This window comes from Ornithorhynchus anatinus, chromosome 14 (assembly GCF_004115215.2).
Source record: "Ornithorhynchus anatinus isolate Pmale09 chromosome 14, mOrnAna1.pri.v4, whole genome shotgun sequence".
In the NCBI taxonomy this organism is placed as follows: domain Eukaryota; kingdom Metazoa; phylum Chordata; class Mammalia; order Monotremata; family Ornithorhynchidae; genus Ornithorhynchus; species Ornithorhynchus anatinus.
Window position 1 is genome coordinate 46145969 of NC_041741.1, and position 23386 is coordinate 46169354.

The 23386-nt window shown below is 47.3% G+C and overlaps 1 protein-coding gene across 10 annotated transcripts in view; it reads left to right on the forward strand.

Annotated features, from left to right (window-relative positions):
- GRAP2 (GRB2 related adaptor protein 2) overlaps positions 1 to 13840 on the forward strand; it is a 105835-nt gene extending 91995 nt beyond the window's left edge. For 9 of the 10 annotated variants that reach the window (XM_029079175.2, XM_029079176.1, XM_029079177.1 and 6 more), the window contains 5 exons: positions 1853 to 1972; positions 7644 to 7812; positions 9536 to 9754; positions 10903 to 11025; positions 13299 to 13840. In XM_029079175.2, the coding sequence (XP_028935008.1) occupies positions 1853 to 1972; positions 7644 to 7812; positions 9536 to 9754; positions 10903 to 11025; positions 13299 to 13547 (880 nt within the window). In that variant the 3' untranslated portion in view covers positions 13548 to 13840. The remainder of the gene's footprint in view (positions 1 to 1852; positions 1973 to 7643; positions 7813 to 9535; positions 9755 to 10902; positions 11026 to 13298) is intronic. The other variant, XM_029079183.1, reaches the window with a different exon arrangement.
- The last annotated feature ends 9546 nt before the right edge of the window (positions 13841 to 23386 follow it).

A 23386-nucleotide genomic window follows, 5' to 3' on the forward strand; every position in this document is an offset into this window, starting at 1 on the left:
ACAAGGATTAAAGGCTCATCCACTCCCCTCCACCCCCCAGACTGTGAGCCTCATGTGGGACAGGATCTGTATCTGATCTGATCGTATCTATCCAAGCGCTTAAGAAATACCACAGTTATTACGCTGCTAGCTCGTTCCCATCATGTGCTCAGGACAGTGCTCGGCACACAGTAAGCGCTTAACAAATACCGTGATAATTATTAGCGTGTATCTACCCCAGCTCTTACTATAGTGCCCTGCCTCACGGTAAGCGCTTAACAAATCCCATTAGAAAGAAAACAATCCCCTTCCAAACCTCTCAGAAATCGGTAGAAAGTTTTCTTCCCTGGCAGCTGGCTCCCCTCCCCCTCGGCCTCACACTGTTCCCTTCTCAAAGGCCACCCGCGTGACATCCTCGATGACTCCTTATTTTGCCCAGACGATGTGTTTTAAGAGCCTGGGGCTCCTTAACCGACACAAATACCATCTTTATTATTTCTATAATAATGTTCGTATTCGTTAAGCACTTATGTGCAGAGCACTGTTCTAAGCGCTGGGGGAGATACAGGGTAATCAGGTGGTCCCACGTGAGGCTCACAGTTAATCCCCATTTTACAGATGAGCGAACTGAGGCACAGAGAAGTTAAGTGACTTGCCCACAGGTACACAGCTGACAAGTGGCAGAGCCGGAATTCGAACCCATGACCTCTGACTCCCAAGCCCAGGCTCTTTCCACTGAGCCACACTGCGGGCAGGGACTGTCTCTATCTGTTGCCAGATTGTCCATTCCAAGCGCTTAGTACAGTGCTCTGCACACAGTAATCGCTCAATAAATACGATTGAATGAATGAAGCGCTTAGTACAGTGTTCTGCACCCAGTAGGCGCTCAATAAATACGATTGAATGAATGAATGAGAAGAGCGGACCGCGTGCGCCCCCTGCAGGTCGAGCGACGTAAAGCGAGTCCCTTTTCATTCATTCATTCGATCGACTTTATTGAGCGCAGAGCACTATACTAAACGCTCTCCCGGCTCGGACGATTTTTCTCTAGTTGGCCGGGGACGATGCCTCTAAGGAGTCGAAGGGTGAAGCTTTGGATTCCTCTGCCTCGTGGCCTAATCGCCCCCTGCCCGTTCGGACACTGGATCCTGCATTTTTATTTTTTCCCCCAATCTGGTGCAGAGCGCCTGCAAACCGCTTCTAATGCGCAGCTCTCACCTAGCCGTCTCTCTCTTTTTACCCTTTCAGTCCTCACCGCTTTCGAAAATGACTCACTCGTTGTTTTTGTGCAGCCACGCAGTTCCATGAATCAGGTCCTCCAGGGCTGGGAAGGTCTTTTTATCAGGGTGAGGCAGGAAGGGAGGGGGGATCAAGTTGAATTTTGACTTTGCTTCCCAAAAGGGCATGTCAAAGGATTGGATTTTTAATGATGATAATAACTGTGGTGTTCGTTAAGCTCTTACTATATTCCAAGCGCTGTATAAGCGCTGGGGTAGATAGAAGATTATTGGGTTGGACACGGTCCCTGTCCCACATAGGGCTCCCAGTCCTAATCCCCATTTTACGGATGAGGTAACGGAGGCACAGAGAAGTGAACTGATTTACCCCGGGGCAACCAGCAGACAAGTGGCAGAGGCAGGATTAAAACCCAGGTCCTTCTGACACCCAGGCCCATGCTCTATCCACTAGGTCACACTGCAAAGAATGCTAATCCTCAAATCTTGTTTTCTCTCTCTCTTTCCCCATGCCCCCTTCCCTGCCTCTTCCTGTTTCTTTCCTTTTAGTTCTTTCATTTTCTCCTCATCTTTTCCTCCCCCACCTCCCATCGCTACCATTTCTCAATTTTGTCCGTTTACTTTATCCCACCAAACAGCTGGTTCCACGAGGGAATCTCCCGTCATGAAGCAGAAAGCTTACTCATGGGAAAGGAAGTTGGCTCCTTCATCATCCGAGCCAGTCAGAGCTCCCCTGGTGACTTCTCCATCTCCGTGAGGTAACCAACTAATACCTTGCTCAGTTGCTCTTGCCTTGATTTCACCTGTTTTCCTGCCTTTCCTGGGCACCTCTTGAAAGAAACCAAGAGATGACAGGATTATCATGTCAGTAGGGGCGCAGGATGCTGTGCAGTGGACTTAGGATAGCCAAGTTTTCCCTGTGGCTCTGAATAGCTGTCATTTTCTTACCTTGAAGTTTGACCCTTCGGTTTTCAGGGGGGCCGAGATTTCAGCTCTTTCTGAGGTATCCAGACATGATGGAGCTGACTGGTTGTGGGAAACAGTGGACTAATAAGAAGACTCCAAAGCACTTGCTCTTTGTCAATGTGTAAAATTGGAAATGTCACCATGTCCAAATGCTCTGATACCCTCCAGCCCAGGCAGTGTGATTGACCGGCTTGACTCACCTGAAGGGAGGGAAGGGGATAAGTCGGGGGTGGAGGGCAGCCCATGGTGGAGGTTGCGGGAGTATAGGAAAATCACAGAAGAGGCTCTAACAGTGGGTGGGATGGGGGTGCAGGGCTAGGGATTCAGCCCATCAGTTGAATCGGCAAATACAGAAAGCCAATTACAGACAGATACCTTCAACTGGAAGCTGGTTCCTCTTGGCTGCTGAGGAGCTTATCAGAGTTGAGAAGGAGCCTTTCACCAGCCTTCCCTTCCCACTGTTCACTAGGAATCTCCACCACTGTGCACACTCATTTTTTAGTGGTATTTATTCAGTGCTGTTTCTGTACCAGTCTCTCTATTAAGTGGTGGGGTAGATACAAGCAAATCAAGTTGGACACAGTCCCTGTCCCACATGAGGCTCACAGTCTTAATCCCCATTCTACAGGTGATGTAACTGAGGACAGAGAAGTGAAGTGACATGCCCAAGGTCACACAGCAGACAAGTAGTGGAGCCAGCATTAGAACCCAAGTCCTTCTGACTCCCAGGCCCGTGCTCTATCCATTAGGCCATGTTGCTTCTCATTCTTTTGCCAATCAATACAGTCACTGAAACTCGGGCACAATCAGACCTGGACACACATTTTCACAAAAACTATATACATACAGATATCCTATCTGAAGTGGTGTGAAACAGCAGGAGAAGTAGGTGAAATTACAGTTTGGAGAGGCCCTCACCCTCCTCACCTTGGGCTATCCAGATGTTCTGCTTCCTTCTGCTCCTTCAGGCTGTGAATCAGAAAGTTTGGTCAGCCATGACGGCGCATTGACAGTAGTACCCAGATGTGAAGCAGCATGATGTAGTGGATTGAGCACAGGCCTGGGAGTCAAAAAGTCATGGATTCTAATCCTGGCTCTGCCACTTTTCTGCTGAGTGACCTTGGGCAAGTCATTTCACTTCCCTGGACCTCGGTCACCTCATCTGCAAAATGGGGATTAAGCCTGGGAGCCCCACATGGGACAAGGACTGTGCCCAGTCCGATTTGCTTGTATCCACCCCCATGTTTAGAACAGTGCCTGGCACATAATAAGCGCTTAACACATATCATAATTATTATTATGTAGTTTCACTTATATTCTCTCATCCTGGTGCAGGATGCGTAAGTATGTGACTGTCTGTGAGTATTCCTGAGAGCGCGACTGGGTGAGTGTAAGCGGCAGGAGAGCAGAGGGGGTCTTCTATCTCTTGTCTCTGCTTCCTGATTTCTCTACCTGTTTCTTGAACGTGCGTCTTTCTTGTAGACTGTTAACTTCTTATGAGCAGGAGAACGGGTCTACCAACTGTATTGTATTTTTCGCTCCCGAGTGCTTAACGCAGTGTCCTGCATACAGTAAGCACTTAACTAATATCATCGATTGATCGTTGATTGGTTCCCTCAAACCCGTGGGATGGTAAAATTAAAGGGACAGCGAAATCTAAGCTGGACTGAAGAACTTCTTCAGGTGCCCCCAGAAGTACAATTGGAAGGAAGAGTCATGGTTTTGAAGTGCTGAGAAGTAACAGCAAGAGAGACCAGTGAGTAACAATGAAAGATGAAATGACTCAGTTTAAAGTTAGTGTGCCATAGAAAAGGGAAATATCTGCAAAGAGTGACAGGTTCTGTAGGCAGTTGTCATGATTTCTTACCAAAAGATGATTTTTTACGGGTGGCAGTGGGGCCGAAACTGTGGGTAATGTTCATTCATTCATTCAATAGTATTTATTGAGCGCTTACTATGTGCAGAGCACTGTACTAAGCGCTTGGGATGAACAAGTCGGCAACAGATAGAGACAGTCTGCCTTCCTTTGCAGTCCCAAGTACAGGAAAAAACATCATCGACAGTTTCATCAACCAATCGTATTTACTGAGTGCTTACTGAGGGCAGAGCACTGTACTGAGTGATTGGGAAAGTACAATATAATAGAGTTGATAGATGTGTTCCCTGCCCACAAGAAGCTTACAGTCCAGAGGGGGAGACAAACATTTACGGATCTGATGTCGGAGCTGTGGAGTTCAGCGAAGGTGAATATCAAGTGTTTAAAGTGTTCAAATCCAAGTGCAAGGAGGACATTAATAATAATAATATCTGTTAAGCATTTACTATATATCAGGCACTGTACTAAGTACTGGGGGTGGACATGAGCAAATTGGGTTGGGCACAGTCCCTGTCCCACAAGGGGCTAACAGTCTTAATCTCCATTTTTACAGATGAGGTAACTGAGGCCCAGAGAAGTGAAGTGACTAGCCCAAGGTCCCACAGCAGACAAGTGGCGGAGCCCGGTTTAGAACCCCGGTCCTTCTGACTCCCAGACCGGTGCTCTTTCCACTAAGCCGTGCTGTTTCTCTAGGCCACAGGGAGTAGGGGAAAGGAAGGCTTAGTCGGGGAAGACCTCTTGGAGAACATGTGATTTTAATAAGACTTTGAATGATGGTCTGCCGCATAAGAAGGGGGAGGGAGTTGCAGTCGGCAAGATGGATGAGATCTATGTAGGTTCATCTGCAAATCTGCTACAAAAGCAATAATGTGAGGACAATAATGGGCCTGCCCTTTTACAGACTGCCTAAGTTGTATTTGGGGACATCAGCGAGAGTATATCTTTTTAATTTTCCTAGATTGGCCACTGAATCTGGAAATCTGTCTTTACTTCCCCACTTTCGCTGTCAATTCAAGTACCAAACCATCGGCCCATTCTACTACCGCAGTTTCCATTTTTAGTTATTGTGGAGGCGGTTCTTATCTAGACAGATACTAGTTGATGTTGATTCTCCCATTTTTGGAGGATGGAGCTGCATACTTGTTGAAAAGTGAGGCCTATTGGTGTCAGAAGCTAGAATCCATGGGTAATTTGTGTGAGTTTGCAAACACCTCGACCCAAGCAATCCCACAGAGCTGGGTGTTCTCACCCTTCAAAAAAGGAGAGAATCATGCTTGCTTTTATTTCCCATTGGTAAAACATTCAAAATTAAAAGCTTAAGAGCCAAGAGACCTGGAGAACATTTCTGCTTGTTTTGATGTTTGGCACTGGGCAGGACACTTTGCCACTGCTTGCATCAGTAACCCAAATATCACCCCAATCTTAATCTAGAAATGTGGAGATAATGTAGGGGTCAAAGCTGGGCCCTTCTGAATCCTGAGATGAAAGGCAATAGATGAATAATGTTATTATCATGGGCATAATTTTTCCTCCTCCGCACATGGATGTTGTGAAGCAGAATATGTACTCGCTAAGTCCATGAGGTCCTGGAATAAAAGGGTGAATATGAATGTTTGAATGTTTCTTTGCAGAGACAGCAAAGTGGAAGGTTATCCAGTGGCCCACTGAATTTAAGACTGTCTTCGTGGCTATCTGAAGTATCTGAGTTGGTCAGGTGGACACTCCCAAACTCACCGTTACCTCCTCTTCTTCATTTGCTTTGGCTAGAGAGACGAGGTTTGGCGATGGGGAGAACAGTACCACCTTTCCATACGAGAACATCAAAAGCCCATTCCAGAAGGACCATTCTTGGTCTTCAAAAGAGTAGTCGCTTCTCAGCGCCCTTTCTATTCTCGCTCTCGCTCTAGTGAGACGGCTATCCAGGGAGCCATCGATGCCGGCTGACCTTTTCCAATGGAAAAAGTATCCATTTAAGAGCGGTTACGACCACCTTCACTCATCTGAAATAAGTGTACAGTCAGCAGAACGTGATTGGGATCAGATTAGATTGGTAATCAAGACTCCCCAGGCTATTCTTTGTCCCTGGTTTCATCACTATAATAATTGCGGTTTTCGTTAAAATGCTAAAACAGCATAGTACAGTGCTGTGTGCCAAGCACTGTTCTAAACACTAGAGTAGATACAAGATAAGCAGATCAGATACTGATCCTGACCCTTTAAACTGTAAGCTTGTTGTGGGTGAGAAATGTATCTTTTATACTGTTATATTGTACTCTCCCAAGTGCTTAATATAATGCTCTGCACACAGTAAGCACTCAATAAATACCATTATTTATTGCCTCCAGCATATCTCCACTGGTTGTCTTACTGGAGAGACCCAGCTGGAGTGACTAATAAGTAAACAACCCTCTAGACTGTAAACTCATTGTGGGCAGGGAACACGTCTACCGATTCTGTTGTGTATTAGTCAAGTTTTGGAGGAATGTAGGGACCCAGCCTGATAAGTAAACAGCCCGCTAGACTGTAAGCTTGTTGTGGACAGGGAATGTATCTATCGACTCTGTTATACTGCCCTCTCCCAAGAGCTTAGTACAGTGTTCTGCATACAGTAAGCACTCAATCAGTATGATTGATGGATCGATTTACTGATTAATAGTATTTATCACTTTCTGTGTTCAGAGCACTGGTCAAAGTGGCCGGGAAAAAACAAACATGGTTCCTAGCCCTCCAGAGACTCACCATCTAAAAATAAGGTGCAGTAGTCATAATAATAATAATAACTGTGGTATTTGTTAAGCATTTACTGGGTGCCAGACACCGTACTAAGAACTGGGGTGGGTACAAGTAAATCAGGTTGGACATAGTCCCTGTCCCCCATGGGGCTCACAGTCTCATTCTCTATTTTCCAGATGAGGTAACTGAGGCACTGAGAAGTGAAGTGACTTACCCAAGGTCACGCAGCAGACAAGTGGTGGAGCCGGGATTAGAACCCACGGCCTTCTGGATCCCAGAACCCTGTTCTGTCCACTATGTCATGCTACTTCTCCAGTAGTGTGGTAGGGTTTGGTGACAGACAATAGGAATGATGAAATAATATAGATAAAGAAATTGTGAGCCTCTCAAGGGACAGATTCCAGCTTTCTGCTTATGCAAAATTCCCCCATACAATTTTGCGGCCTTCTGGACAGCCCCTCCTACAGACCTGCTGTTACAGTTTCACTGGTGCAGCCTGGCTGCCTCATCCTACCCCAGAGGCAGCTGCACTTCAGTGATGGGTAAGTAATTTAGTGATCAAAAGACCTCAGGAATCTCTGGAGGAGAAGAGTGCTCAAGGCTGCTGGCATCATTATTAGTGTTTAATGGGCATTAGACTGTAAGCTCTTTGTGGGCAGGGAATGTGTCTACCAACTGGGTTATCTTGTATTCTAAGCATTTAGTACAGTGCTCTTTACGCAGTAAGCACTTCATAAATACAATTGAATGAATGAAAAGTTTAGTACAGTGCTTTACATAAGTGCTCAGTAAATACCATCGATCGTTCGATTGACTGATCGGCAGTCTGCTCTGCGGTATGCCACGTTCCCCAGGCATGAGGATGACGTTCAGCACTTCAAGGTCATGAGGGATGCCAAGGGTCACTATTTCCTGTGGACAGAAAAGTTCCAGTCCCTAAATCGATTGGTGGAGTTCTACAAGACCTCTTCCATCTCCAGGCAGAAACAGATCTTTCTGAGGGATGGAACCCGAGAAGATCAGGTAGGTGCCAACCTCTAGCACATTTCTTACCATACTCTGGGGCGCGGCTCCGCGAGGTCCGAATCGGTTTGAATTAGGGTGGAACGCTAAGGAAACGAGTCTGTCGGACCCGTCGGCTCAGCAAGTTAGTTTTTCCCCGTTACAGAGGCACAGCGTGAACAGACAGCGTTTACTATCTGGCCTCCGTTTGGATGCCCAATCGATCAATCAATGCATTTATTGAGTGCTTACTATGTGCAGAGAATTAGTAGACATTTTCCCTGCCCATAACAAGCTTACAGTCTAACATTCAGGTAGCCAAGAAAGTTGAAAACGGAGGGGGCTTGGCAGATCCGAGTGAGGTCCAGAAATAGGGCAGCGAGAGCTGAGGAACAAGAGACTGAATCCATTTTGTCTGGCCCTCTAGAATGGTTTGTAATCCAGCCTCTCCATTTGGACTATGGACTCTTCATTTCTTTTGGTAATTTGGACCTGAGAACTACCTTCAGAGGGCCCCGGGTTGGCAAGGGAGAAAGCCTAGGGGAGGGAGCGGGGTTTCAGAAGCCAGAGGTCAGCAGGTGGAAGGACGTAAGAAAAGTCTGCCCAACCCACCGCTCATTGGAACCAAGCCTGAGAAAGTAGAGAGGGCACAAAAAGAATCAGGGAGTGTCACCCATAAAGCTCACACAAGCCCAGGAAGGAAAACAAAAGGTTACAAAGGTTAGAGGATTTTCTTCGTCAGAAAGCGGACTAATGCATCAAATTACCAGGATGTGTATCTAGAACTGACAGTTTCAACGATGGCAACTTTTCCCACCCATAAACAGGGGTAACACTCCATTGGTCTGACCCCATTCATCGGTTATAAGCTCGTATGGGCTAGTATCGTGTCTACTGATTGCGTTGTCCTCCTCCCAAGGGCTTAGTACAGTGCTCTGCACACAGTAAGCACTCAGTAAATGCCACTCATCCCTACCCAGGTACTGTGTTTGTAGGTAACCAAGGTATAAAAATGGGTTTCAATACAGCAAAGTCAATAGCGGGAGCTAGTGAGGGGTTGGGCGTGTGGAAGTGGTGAGGACAGGGGACACCAGATAAAGACACTGTGTCATCTGTTTGCGCTGTAAGAAGACAAATAAACCAATAAGGTCATCTGTGCTCTGTAGAAATGAAGTAAATGAATGACTCTCGATCTGTAAGAGGGGAAACCCTGTGGCAAAAAGCCCCTTGTGAATTTCCAGAATAGAAGACTATCTAGGTAGACAGTGAATATGGATGCCCCCTTTTTAATGTAGGGCCTAAAACTAAGGCCTTTCCCTTATCAGCTGCCTAGAGGAGACTGGAGAGAAATCAATCAGTGGTATTTTTTGAGCACTTACTATGGACAGAACACTGCTCTAAGCGCTTGGGAAAGTACAAACTTGGGAGAGTACTGGACCGTCAGCTCGTTGCAGGCAGGGAATGCTTCTGTTATACTGTGTTCTCCCAAGCGCTTAGTACAGTGCTGTGAACACAGTAAGCGCTCAGTAAGTACGATTGACTAACAGATTCTGCACCCATTAAGCACTCAATAAATACGACTGATTGAGGAGTCAGTCAGTCAATAGAATTAACAGACAGTCTCCCTACTCGTAACCACCTATGAGAAAGAAGACAAAGGCTGGAAGCTTTGGACCCAAGAAGGCCCAAGAGGAAGGGGCCTGGCGGGATGGACGGTGATGGTTTCTCACTGCTCTCCTTCCAGGAGCGGAGGGGCGGAAGCCTGGACCGAAGAGCCCAGGAGGGCCTGGGTCTCGGCGGAGCTTGTGGAGAAGAAATCCGGGTGCCTATGAACAGGAAGATGTCAGATCTCCATCCACCCCCTCCAACCGCGTCTCAGCATCAGCAGGCCCACCAATATCAACGAGCCCAGCAGGCCCAGCAACCTCAGCAGCGTTATCAGCCATACCACCCTTTCCAGCAGGTGCCTCGGGGAGAACCCAGTTGGCCGGGGGAGGGCAAATCTGGGATGTAAGCATATGCCTTCGTCACAGTCGGCTCACTTGGTCACTGCCACAAGAATAATAGTAATAATAATAATTATGATACTCGTTAAGCCCTTACTATGTACCAAGCACTGATCTAAGCCCTGGGGTAACTACCAGTTAATGGGGTGGGACATAGTCCCTGTCCCACATGGGGCTCACAGTATAAGAAGGAGGGAGTAGGATTGAATCCCCATTTTATAGCTGAGTCATAGAGAAGTTGTGACCCCGTCCCAGGTCGCACAGCAGATGATAATAATAATGATGGTATCTGTTAAGTGCTTACTATGTGCCGAGCACTGTTCTAAGTGCTGGGATAGATGCAAGGTTATCAGATTGTCCCATGTGGGGCTCACAGTCTTAATCCCCATTTTACAGATGAGGTAACTGAGGCACAGAGAAGTTAAGTGACTTGCACAAAATCACAAAGCAGACAAGGGGCAGAGCCGAGATTAGAACCCATGACCTCTGACTGTCAAGCCCCTGCTCTTTCCTCATCAGGATTAGAATCCAGGTCCTTTGACTCCCAGGCCCGGGCTCTTACCACTAGACCATGCTGCTTCTCATGGTTACATTTTACCCAGGGAACCCCCCACCCAAATGCCGCTTTGGAGTATGAATCCATCCCCTGTTCGTACTCTTTAATGCATCCATCAGAACTGACACACTGAGGAAAGGGGCCACTTCCCGCTCTCAAATCACCTCCTGCTATAAAATATTGTTATACTGGACTCTCCCAAGAGGTTAGTACAGTGCTCTGCACACAGGTAGAGCTCAGTAAATAGAATTGACTGACTGACCGGATCTGTGGGCCTGGACTAATGTCTCCATCAAGCATCTCCCTCCCTCTTAGAGTGTGAGCCTCACGTAGGACTGAGACTGTTAACCCACCTAGTTGTCTTGTATCTACCTCGGAGCTTAGCACGGTGCTTAACTACTAAGCGCTTGGCAAATACCACTCTCCTCATTATTATGCAATGTTTCTCCAGTGCCCAATACACTGAGCCCCACACTAGGCACTGCCGAGCACCGTAGGGGAAGGCGCTACGACGCACTCACCATCCCACTCTTATCTCCTGCTTCCTAGGATCGGCGCGGAGGCAGCCTGGATATGAACGATGGGCAGCGAGGCCCGACGGCGGGTGGTGAAGGCAACGCGGCCCTCATGCATCGCAGACACACAGACCCGGTAACCCAGCAGGTGACTGGGGTAGGTGACCAGCTTTTTTCCTATCCGGCCTGCAGCGCTACCTTTCCCGGGCCCGTCCCCGCTTGCATGGCATCGCTCTGTTGCTGCCGGTGGGATCTCCGCCATTTTCACTGCCAGGATGTGGTCTGTCTACCCATCACAAGCCAATTAGGGAAGCACCCGATCGATCACACTGCTAGGATTTTCAAATATTGTGATGCCGGGAACATAAGCAGTGCCATCACTGGGGCAGGCAGACGATCCAACCGGCCTGCTCTATTCGGTCTTCCACAGTGCCCAGGGAGTGATGGTGGCCCTCCTTGGCATCCATCCTAATATTTAGGAAGTCAGCCATTATGGGTAGGGAATGTGCTGTATGGTACCCTCCCAGGCACCTAGTAAGGTGCTCTGCACATAGTAAGTGCTCAATAAATACCATTGATTGACTGATCTAACATCCCACACGTTCTCCCTCTGCATCTCTAGCTTTGCCTCTAGCAACCCACTATGGGCCACCAGTCCGGGAATTTATGCAGACCGCTCTTGACGCGGCTGATATTTTTGGTCCCCACAACCAAAGTGTCACAAATCTGGTAGGTTATCCACCTACGTTGGGAAAAGATCCTTCCTTTTGTCTATTGGACCCTATTATCTGCATGCTACAGTGGGTCTCCCCTCACTCATAGATAAGGGGACTTGAGGAATGGACATTTCCTTCAGGCATAGGTATTGACTTTATCTTTTTAATCCACCCAAAATATTTATTGAGCGCTTACTGTTGTGGACAGGGATTGTGTCAGCCAACTCTGTCGTACTGTACTCCTCCCAACCGCTTAGTACAGTGCTCTGCACACAGTAAGCGCTTGACAGTTTACGACTGATTGATACAGTGTGCAGAATACTAAACTAAGCACTTAGGAGAGGACAATAGAGTAAGCAGACCTAATTCCTGCCCTTAGGAGTTTACAACCTTATGATCTGTAAATTTCAGTCCTGATTCCTCTCAGCCTGCCTGAAGGGTTCTATCTTTTCAGGGTGTTTTCATTGGTAAGCCTCTCCATCCCCCTGATTATTTTAGTGTATCATCATCATCATCAATAGTAATTACTGAGCACTTATTATGTGCAGAGCACTCTGGAGGAGTACAATAGGACGGAATTGGCAGATGTGTTCCCCACCCACAGCATGTTCACAGTCCAGAGGGGGAGACAGGCATGAAGAGAAGCAGCGTGGCTCAGTGGAAAGAGCATGGGCTTTGGAGTCAGGACTCATGAGTTCGAATCCCAGCTCTGCCACTTGTCGGCTGTGTGACTGTGGGCAAGTCACTTAACTTCTCTGTGCCTCAGTTCCCTCATCTGTAAAATGGGGATTAAGACTGTGAGCCCCATGTGGGACAACCTGATTCCCCTATGTCTACCCCAGCGCTTAGAACAGTGCTCTGCACATAGTAAGCGCTTAACAAATACCAACATTATTATTATAAATAAATAACTTTAATACATAATTTAAAGATATGTACATAAAAAGGGTTAAGGGAGGGGCGAGTTAGACGCCCATCTGTGAATCTCCTTCAACTCCATTATGCTTTTCCTGGGATGAGGCAACCAGAAATGCACACAGTATTCCATCTGAGGGCACACCATGGGTTAACAGAGTGGAGAAAGTATTCACATTTATTTCCAATCCACTTTATGAAGACGCCGGGCATTTGCTTAGTCTTTTTGCCTGTGGCCACACATCGGACGGCAACAGTGACTCAGAGATCACTCTCCTGAGTCAGGACTCGTTGCTTTGATCCCATCGTATAGCCATCACTGGGACGATTTTCCCAAGTGCTTGTACCTTGAACTTGCTCACACTGAAACCACTTGCCATTTTTCCACCCATTCCTTCAGCTTCCTACCTTTTGTCCCTACCCGTGAGATATTTCACCACCAGAAGAGCTTGGAATCACCTGCGGATGGGTTACTTTCACAGCAGACTCCTCTTTAAATCATTTATGAAGGTGTTAAAAAAGCAAATATCCTAACAAAATGATGCAGGGAGAAGTGTTCTGGAGTTGGGATTTCACCTGGCTCATTCTGCTGCTGAAGAACCTCACCTGTCCTCTTTTCCCAGGAGACCTTATGCCTCAAGTGCTACTCCTTGGGTTGGGGGTGGGGGAGATGGAGTCGCCCTCGAGAATGGCATTCTTGTCTCGTGGTGGGGTGAGGTGGAGAGGAAGGGGGACAGGGGGCATCCTCCATGAGGCCGTCCTGTTATCATGCGATGGTTTCATGTCCCCTTTGCTGCAGATTCCATTTTCGGTTCCGGCGTCCCGCCCCAAATCTCAGCCGGGCCCTTCTGTCTCTTCTCCCCGACAGCGAGTGCGATGGGTCTGCGCCCTGTACGACTTCGAGGCGGTGGAGGACGACGAGCTGGGGTTCCGCAGCGGAGACGTGGTGGAGGTCCTGGACAGCTCCGACCCCTCGTGGTGGACGGGGCTCCTCCACAGCCGGCTGGGCCTCTTCCCTGCCAACTACGTCGTCCCCATGATGCGATGAGCCGCCCCGGGCTGTGGGAAGGAGTGGGGGGGCGGGGGAGGTGGGAGCGGAGCCCGGCACCGAACTGCTCTCTCACGACCGGGAAGGGGCCTCCAGCCCAGCTGATACCTATGTATATAAGCCTATATGTACACTGTCTTATTACCATAATTTATTGGCGATTTTGTTGAATGATCGGTATGAAAGGGGCTGCAATAGAGATATTTGTCCTCCTGTTCCTTCCTCCTAACAAGGGTGCTAAGGGAGTGAATGGAACTCCGTGATTGTCCTTGTCCATTAAATCTCTCCACATACCCTCTTGTCGTGGGCATTTCAGTATGACACATGCCTTCGCTGTGCTGGGTGCCAGACAAAGGAGGTAGAGTCAATTTTGATGTGAGGCGTATTTTAGGTCACCACAGAGAAGCGGTGTGGCCTAGTAGATAGAGCACGGGCCTGGGAGTCAGAAGGACCTGGGTTCTATTCCCAGCTCCACCATTTGTCTGCTGTGTGTCACCTAACTTCTCTGTGCCTCAGTTACCTCATCTGTAAAATGAGGATGTGAGCCCCGTGTGGGACAGATACTGTGTCCAACCCGATAAGCTTGTATCTATCCCAGCACTTAGTACGGTGCCTGGCATGTAGTAAATGCTTAACAAATACCACAAGACACACACACACGCAATCCTGCCTGTTGCACTCCTCAGTTCCTATTTTAGTTTAAAATTCAAATCCGACATCTTCCTCTCCTCTCCTCAGGGCCCTTTTAGGATTAAATAGAAGAGCCGGAGTAGAAGTCGGCATGCCGTGGTTCAGGTGAGAGTCAGTGGGCCCTTGAGAGGGAATCTCTCCTTGGCAGGAGAGAAAAATCACCTCGGGGACTCTGCCCAGGAGATTCTGGATCCCCTGGTTTTCTTTTACCTGGGATTTTTCTTCTTTAGCAAGTAAACATCAGTTTGCTGTCACTCACAGCCACCCCTCAGTGGAGTTAGGTAGCATGGCCTCGTCGAACAGATGGAGAAACCCAGGCCAAGGTGGTCCAAGGCCCAGAAGCGAGGATGAGGAGGCCTTTAAGTTTTCACCGATCTGCCAGAGAATCACTGGTACCCCACTCATCCTAGAGTGTCTGTATTTTGAGACCTTTGGACAGAGCCTGCTATGAGACTCGTAATATCTGTTTTATTGCTCCTGCCGGTGGGGCGATCCCCACTGGAACCTGTTTGTTTCCCCTGTGGCACCTGGGCCTGTAAGGGCCTGACCCCATGCCTCAGAAACGGGCGACGACTTCATCAGTTTACCGACGAGTGGAGAAGCAACCTCATAGCACCGAAGGGGATGTTGGGATGGGAGGATGGGGCTCTGTGAGCTTTTTTTGGATCAGTTAGTTCCTGCCAAATCTGAGTCTGTGGATTCCTGTCAGTGGTTTCTGGAGAGGTTCCCCAAAGGCTAGAATGCCTACTGTCTGTCCTCACTAGAAAGATCCAGAATGATTTTAAACCGTCAAAGGGGTTGGATTGCAAGATATGACTGTCTTGGGATCGAGGACCAATGAGCGGTCTGGAGGTTGATGGAGAGAGGAGCACCATATCTGCATTCTGCGTGAGGTGGATTGACTGGAACTGTCTGGGTGGAAGGGCCCGTGTTCAAGGTCCTGTGTTCTTCTCTGGGGCTGAGGAAGAATGAGTTAGGGTGAAAACGTTAGTCTAGTGGAAAGAGCCTGGGCCTGGGAGTCAGAGGACCTGGGTTTTAATCCTGGCTCACCACTTGCCAACTGCGTGACTTTGTGCATATCACTTAACTTCTCTGTGCCTCAGTTTCTTTGTCTGTAAAATGGGGATTAATGAATCAATCCAGGGACTTTACTGTGTGCACTGTACTAAGTGCTTGGGAGAATACCCATTCTCCCCACCACTCTTAGAGAGTGAAGCTCATGTGGGGCAGGGATTGTATCCAATGTGATCATCTTGTGTCTGTTCCAGCACTTAGCACAGTGCTTGGCACATAGGAAGCACTTAATAAATACTGTCATTATTTCAGACCAAGGTCTTTTTTCTCTTCCTCTGCCCTACTTCCAATCAATAGTTTTTACTGATTTACTGAGTGTTTCTTCTGCCCAGAGCACTGACCTAAGCACGAGGAAAAGCCCAATAGAGTTAATAGACATGATCCCTTCCCTGAAGGGGCTTATGATCTACCAGCAGAGCAGGCAGACTGTACTCTAGGAAGGCAGGCAGTAGAGAGAGACTGGGAGAGAAAGAGCTGATAGTGAAATGCAGGTTGTGCTTTTTGGTATTCCAGCGCTTCTCTCAGAGGATGGGGAGAGAAACCAGATAATATTAATAATAGCATTTGTTAAGCGCTTACTATGTGTCCAGCACCGTTCTCAGTGCTGGGGTAGAAACAAGCTAATCAGGTTGGGCACATTCCCTGTCCCACATGGGGCTCACAGTCTTAATCCCTATTTTACAGATGAGGTAACTGAGGCCCAGACAAGTGAAATGACTTACCCAAGGTCACACAACAGACAAGTGGTGGAGCTGGGATTAGAATCCAGGTGTTTCTGGTTTCCACTCCTCTTCTCTATCCATTAGGCCACGCTGTTTCCCTCTGGATCAAAAGTGGATGGAATCAAAAGGGGGTTTGGAGAGGGAGGAGAACGATACAGTGTGAGAAGGATGGAAGGTTGGAATGGGGTGTGTTTCAGATTGGGAGAATGAAAGAGAAAGAAAAACTAATAGGAGACATCTTACAAAGATTGAAGGAAGCCAAAGCATCCCAGTGGAATGAGAAACCACGTGGTCTACTAGAAAGAGCATGCGCCTGGGTGCCGGGGGACCTGGATTCTAATCCTGGCTCTGCTAATTGTTTGCTGTGTGAGCTTGGGCAAATCACTGTAATCTGTAAATCCTCCTCCCTCCAGTTTAGACCGTGACCCCCATGTGGCACAGGGACTGTGTCCAAACTGATAAACTTATATCTACCACAGTGCTTGATACATAGTAAGCACTTCACAAATACCATAAAGAGAAGAAAAAACTGCAAGGAGGATAAGTGCACTTAGAAAGAGAAAGAGCAGGGAGATAAAGCAAGGAGCAGTTGAAATTGAAAAATAGATGGGAGAGTGGCAATCAGAGAACATGAGAACAAAAAAACAAACAAACATCAGACTGGGAAAAGGAACAGATGATGAAAGGGGAAGAAAACAAAGGAAAGAAGACCTGATCTCTGTTCTCTAAATTGTTCCCATTCAAAAATGTTAGAGTAAATAATCCCTAAGTAGGGTGGGATAATATTGTACCTAGTATTTACAAACCTTATGTTTTCAGCAGCCCACAGACTTCTACTATTTTGTCTTTTTGGTGGGAGGACCAGCAGTCAGGTCTCAAAAAAGGGATTTAAACTATGGAAGTGTTGTATATAGCGTGAGTCTTGAGCCCCTTGAAAAGAAGTCAGTGATAAAAAAATAACCTCCCTTAGTTTGCCACGTGGGCTAGACATTCCCTAGCCCTGCCCACAACGAACATCATTTCATGCTGGCGGCGCGGGTTGGGGGTCAGTGGGGACAAAACCAGGGGCCCAGTCTCTGGGACTTAGAGAAAGGAGAGCATTCCTTTTTTTTTTAAATGGTATTTGTTAAGTGCTAGTTAAGTGCCAGGCACTGTACTAAGCATCGGGGCAGATACAATCTAATCAAATAAGACACGGTCCATGTCTCACATAATAATAATAATAATTGTGGTATTTGTAAAGCTCTTACTATGTTCCAAGCACTGTACTAAACACTGGGGTGAATACAACCAAATGGGGTTGGACACAAGCCCTATCCCACATGGGGCTCACAGTCTCAATCCTCATTTTACAAATAAGATAACTGAGGCCCAGAGAAGTTAAGTGGCTTGCCCAAGGTCACACAATAGACTGGGGGTGGAGCTGAAATTAGAACTCATGACCTTCTGAGTCCCAGGCCACTGTTCTATCCACTACTCCATAGTACTAATCCCCGTTTTACAGATGAGGTAACTGAGGCCCAGAGAAGTTATGTGACTTGCCCAAGGTCATAGAGTGGACAGTTGGCAGAGTCAGGACCAGAATCCAGATCCCCTGACTCTTAGGCCCGTCCTCTATCCGTTAGGCCACACAGTTTTTCCAGTTCATTCAATCGTATCTATTGAGCACTTACTGTGTGCAGAGTGCTGTACTAAGCGCTTGGGAGAGTACAATACAACAATAAACAGACATATTCCCTGCCCACAGTGAGCTTATAATCTAGATATGGGGAGACAGACATCAATTAATTAATTAATTAAATTGCATATATGGACGTAAATGCTGTAGGGTTGGGAGAGGGGAAGAAACAAAGGGAGCAAGTCAGGGTGATACAGAGGAAATGGGGGAAGAGGAAAAAAGGTGTTTAGTCTGGGAAGGTCTCTTGGAGGAGATGAGCCTTCAAAAAGCCTTTAAGTGGGGGGAGAGTAATTTTTGCATTTGAGGAGGGAGGATGTTCCAGGACAGAGGCAGGACATGGGTTAGGGGTCGACGGTGAGATAGGTGAGACTGAGGCACAGTGAGAAAGTTAGCACTAGAGGAGTAAAGTATATGGACTGGATTGTAGAGGGAGAGTAATGAGGTGGGGGTAGGAGAGGGCAAGGTGGTGGAGTGCTTTAAAGCCAATGGTAAAAGGGTTTTGTTTGATGTGGAGGTGGATCGGCAACCACTGGAGTTTTTGTAGACATGTCCCGAACGTTACCGTAGAAAAATGATCCTGGCAGCAGAGAAAAGTATGGACTGGAGCAGGGAGAGACAGGAGGCTGGGAGGTCAGCAAGGAGGCTGATGCAGTCACCCAGGCGGGATTGTATTAACATGGTAGTAGTATGGATGGAGAGGAAAGAGTGGATTTTAGTGATTTTTGTGAAGGTGGGACCCACAGGATTTAGTGATGGATTGAATATGTGGATTGAATGAGAGAGAGGAGTCAAGGATAACGCCAAGTTTAAGGGCTTGTGAGACAGGAAGGATGGTGGTGCCATCTACGGTGATGGAAAAGTCAGGGGGAGGACAGGGTTTGGGTGGGAAGATAAAGAGTTCTGTTTTAGACATGTTAAGCTTGAGATGATGGGAGGACATCCAAGTGAGATGTCTTTTAGGCAAGAGGAAATGTGAGTCTGCAGAGAGGGAGAGAGATGAGGGCTGCAGATGTAGATTAGGGTATCTTCTGCCTAGGAGTGGTAGTTAATGATAATAATAATGGTATTTGTTAAGCGCTTACTATGTGCCAAGCACTGTTCTGGTAGCACTGTTCTGGTAGTTGAAGCCGTGGGAGTAAATGAGTTCTCCAAGGGAGTTCTTTGGTGTGATTCTTCTGGGGGAGATCCAAGAACAAAAAGCTGCCAACTACCCAAAGCGTTCAGAGGGGCTTCTGATCTGACAGAGATTTATAGTAGAAGCTTCTGGGACGCTCAAATCCTAATCCAGCCACATCTTCAAAGCCGCTCTACACTCCCTGTTCTGATGTCCTGATTCCCTGTCCTGATCCCCTCCACTACTATGGGCTCTGGAGGGAGGTCAAGGAGCAGCTGACGACGGCGCCAGAGAGGAAAGTCCTCCCTTCCTTGAAGGCTGCCTCCAGCTGACTCCAGTGCCGATAATAACAGAACGCAGAGAGAGTTGCTCACTTGTGGCTTTGGTTTTGCCTGTACCTGTCGGGAGAAGGGCAGTGTTACGGCCCCCAGGGAGTATTTCCCTCCAAGCATCTTTCATCGGCAACAAGAACACAGCATTTTTGGAAGTCAACCACATACTGCAACCAAACTAGTGAGCGTTACTTGAGAGAAGGGGACTTCCAGAATACAGATGGTTCCTGTCAAACCAGTTTGGAGCTTTGTGAGCGGTTCTCTCCCTTGTTTAACAGCTGGTGTTGCACCTGTCAGTTCACCTTTTGTGAAATCAGGTCTCTACCTAGGAAATAACATGAATAAAGTTCTGGTCAATGAGTTAGACACCTCCCTGCAACTCTCAGGATGAACACATTTTTTCTTTTTTTATGTATTTGATAAGCTCTTACTACATGCCAGGCACTTTATTAAGTGCTAGGGTAGATACGAGCTAATCAGGTGGGACACAGTCCATGTCCCACATGGGGCTCTCAGTCTTAATCCCCATTTTACTGAGGAAGGAATTGAGGCACAGAGAGGTTAAGTGTTTTGCCCAAGGACACATGGCAGACAAGTGGCACAGCCTGAATCAGAACCCAGGTCCTTCTGACTCCCAAGCCAGGCTAGGCCACGCTGCTTCTCTTGTCAGGTGAAACTGTTGAGCACATCTGTGTGGTGGTAGTCAGGACATATGAACCTTAATGAGTTTTCCTTAATGCCAGGCTTGTCAAGAATGTAGATCCGGGGTTTGTGAAAAACTTAACCTCCATGCTATAGGAGACTTGACTATTTACTAATGAAAGCCTCACTCTGGCTCTATCTCTATCTCTGAAGAGGACAGTAAGCTCCCTGTGGCCGGGGAAAGTGCCTTCCAATTCTATTGTATTGGACTCTCCCAAGTGTTTAGTACAGCATTCCACATTCATTCATTCAATCATATTTATTAACTGCTTACTGTGTGCAGAGCACTTTACTAAGCTCTTGGGAAAGTACAGTATAATAATAGTGACAATTCCTGCCCATAATGAGCTCACAGTCTAGAGGGGTGGAGACAAACACCATTACAAATAAAATTGCAGGGACATACATAAGTGCTCTGGGGCTGGGAGAAGGGGGAAGAGCAAAGGGAGGAAGTCAGGGTGATGCAGAAGGGAAAGGGAGATGAGGAAAAGTGGGACTTAGTGTGGAAAGGCCTCTTGAGGGAGATGTGCCTTCAGTAAGGCTTTGGGTGGGTGGAGAGATAAATACTACTGATCTACTGATGGACAACACTGGTCACATCACTTTGTATGCCACTTTCTGTCCTGTTGCCAGATGGCTGGATCAGCGTCAAGAAGTCAGATCCAGCCCCCACTCCCGGGGTTTCTTCCCCTCTCCACACCCTTGCCCATTTGCAGTCCTGTGCCCTGGCTCAAGTCCTGTCCAGCAAGGACTTGCCCCCTCCAGAGTAGATCCTAACTGGGTCCTTGGCTCTGGTGGGGCTCCCCAACTCTTGATGAGCCCTGCATTTAACTTCTCCTTTCCTGCCCCAGGCTGCAGCATGGAGCCTGGTAGCCTGCTGTCCTGGCCCACTGAACTCCTCCCATTCCTGCCCTAACCCCTCAAATGGGCCATATGCACTCCACTCTCCCAACACTTGACCTGCGGAAATCTAAGTTTTGTTCCTTTTATTCTACTAAGACCACCTGTGCTCTCCCTAAAGTCTCTCTAATGTCTTCCTTTTAACCAAATCCGAAGGGCTGGACTCCTCCTTGACCGGCTGACAACGCTCCTCCCCTAAAACCTCTGACTTTGGTTTCACCATCTAATATTCTGCTTTGCTCCTCTTCCTGCCCCTGACCTAGTTTTCTTTGCCTCCCTTCTCCTCCCCCTACCCCTCACCCTTTAAATCTCTATTCTTCTCACTGGCTTCAGCTACTGCTCTCTGATGATGACTCTTCAGTCCAACCTCTCACTTACTTTATAATCTTGCATTTCCTACTCATCATTATCAGTGATATTTACTGAGCACTTACCGTGCAGACCACTGTACTAAGTGTGTGGGAGAGTACCACAGCATTGGAAGCCATGTTCCCTGCCCAAAATGAGTTTACAGTCTAGAGGGGAAGACAGGCATTGATAGAAATAAATGAAAAAATGGTATGTTCCTACTGCCTTTGAGATACCTCTTCACCAATGACCTGCTGCCACTTTAAACTCAATATGGAGAAAACAGAACTCTTCATCTTCCCTCCAAAATATCTTTCCCTAACCATCTGATCATGGCTGACCGTGCCAGCATGCTCCTTGTTCAAGAGGTTTCTAGGCTCGATATTAACTATGACTCTTGTCTTTCACCTCCCATATGCATTGTGTTTCTAAATCTGGCTGATTTTTTCCTCCACAACATTTCCTGGATCCTCTTCTCTCTCCCCTGCTTTAAGGTCACCACCCTGGTCCAAGCCCTCATCACCTCCTGAAGCGTGGCTCGTTGGAAAGAGCACGGGCTTTGGAGTCAGGGCTCATGAGTTCGAATCCCAGCTCTGCCACTTGTCAGCTGTGTGACTGTGGGCAAGTCACTTAACTTCTCTGTGCCTCAGTTCCCTCATCTGTAAAATGGGGATTAAGACTGTGAGCCCCACGTGGGACAACCTGATTCCCCTATGTCTACTCCAGCGCTTAGAACGGTGCTCGGCACATAGTAAGCGCTTAACAAATACCAACATTATTACTGTCAATCAGTCAATCTTATTTATTGAGCACTTACTGGGTACAGAGAACTGTACTAAGAGCTTGGGAGAGTACAATATAACAATATACAGACGCATTCCCTGTCCTCAAGGAGCTTACAATCTAGAGGGGGAGACAGACATTAATATTAATAAATTGCTGGTATGTAGATAAGTGCCACTGACTACTGCATTAGCCTTCTTGCCGTTCCCTCTACCACCAACACCTTGCCCTCCTCATCCTTCTGGCCTGGAACTCTCATTCCCTTCATATATCAATGATGGTATTTGTTAAGCTCTTACTGTGTAGAGCACTGTTCTAAACGCTGGGGTAGATACTAGGTAATCAGATTGTCCCACATGGGGCTCACAGGCTTAATCCCCAGATGAGGTAACTGAGGCACGCAGTAAGCACTCAATAAGAACCACTGATTGATCGATTGATCTTCAGTCGATCTTACACTTAGCTGTCCTGTTCATCCTAAATGAGGCCCCCAACAAATCCCTCCCTTTGAAAATCTCCAAGAGACTCTCAGGTTTCTGCATCATCAAACAGTCTCTGGGCTGTTGAATTCCAGGCTCTCTTCCAGCTCATACCACCCGGTTGTTCTCCTTCACCCCAGCTTTCACTCTTCTCCCCTTTGAAATTATTCATTCAATTCATTCAATAGTATTTATTGAGCGCTTACTATGTGCAGAGCACTGTACTAAGTGCTTGGAATGTACCTGAGTTTCTTTTTTGACTCTCCTTTCTCCAACCCCTCCCTCTACACGGAAACCCCTCTCAGCTCAAATCAGCCAAACCATATTCCTCCCCATCTTCCAGGTGTGTAATCCCATCAGCCACTCTTTGCCCTCCTGTGAACATCACTTTATATATTCTATTTGTGTATTTGTTTCTTTTTATCTACTTTTGTTTTCCCAGCTGCACCTATTTCCCCATGTGCTTCCTTTTTATGTTTCCAATTTAATATAATAATAATTGTGCCATTTGTTAAGCCCTTACTACATGCCAAGCACTGTTCTAAGCACTGGGGTAGATAACAAGGTAGGTGGGATACAGTGCCTGTCCCATGTGGAGCTCACAGTTTTGATCCCCATTTTACAGATGAGGTTTCTGAGGCATAGAGAAGTGAAGTGGCTTGCCCATGGTCACGCAGCAGACATGTGGCGGAGCCAGGATTAGAACCCATGGCCTTCTGAGTCCCGGGTTCATGCGATACCCACTAGGCCGTATCTTCCGGTTCCCTCCCCCATCCCCGGCTAAGGGAAGATATGCTCCTTGAGGGCAGAGACTGTGTCTTCCTCAGTACTTACTGAATGTTTCCAAATGCCCACTACAATGCTCTGCACAGTGTAAGTACTCAATAAAGACTGATAATGATTACGATGGTGATGGTAAGATTGGCTCTAGTAAGGAAATTTTTTCCCACAGCAAAAACCTTGGAGAAGCGGCACAGCCTAATGAAAAGAGCAAAAACCTGGGAGTCAGAGGACCTG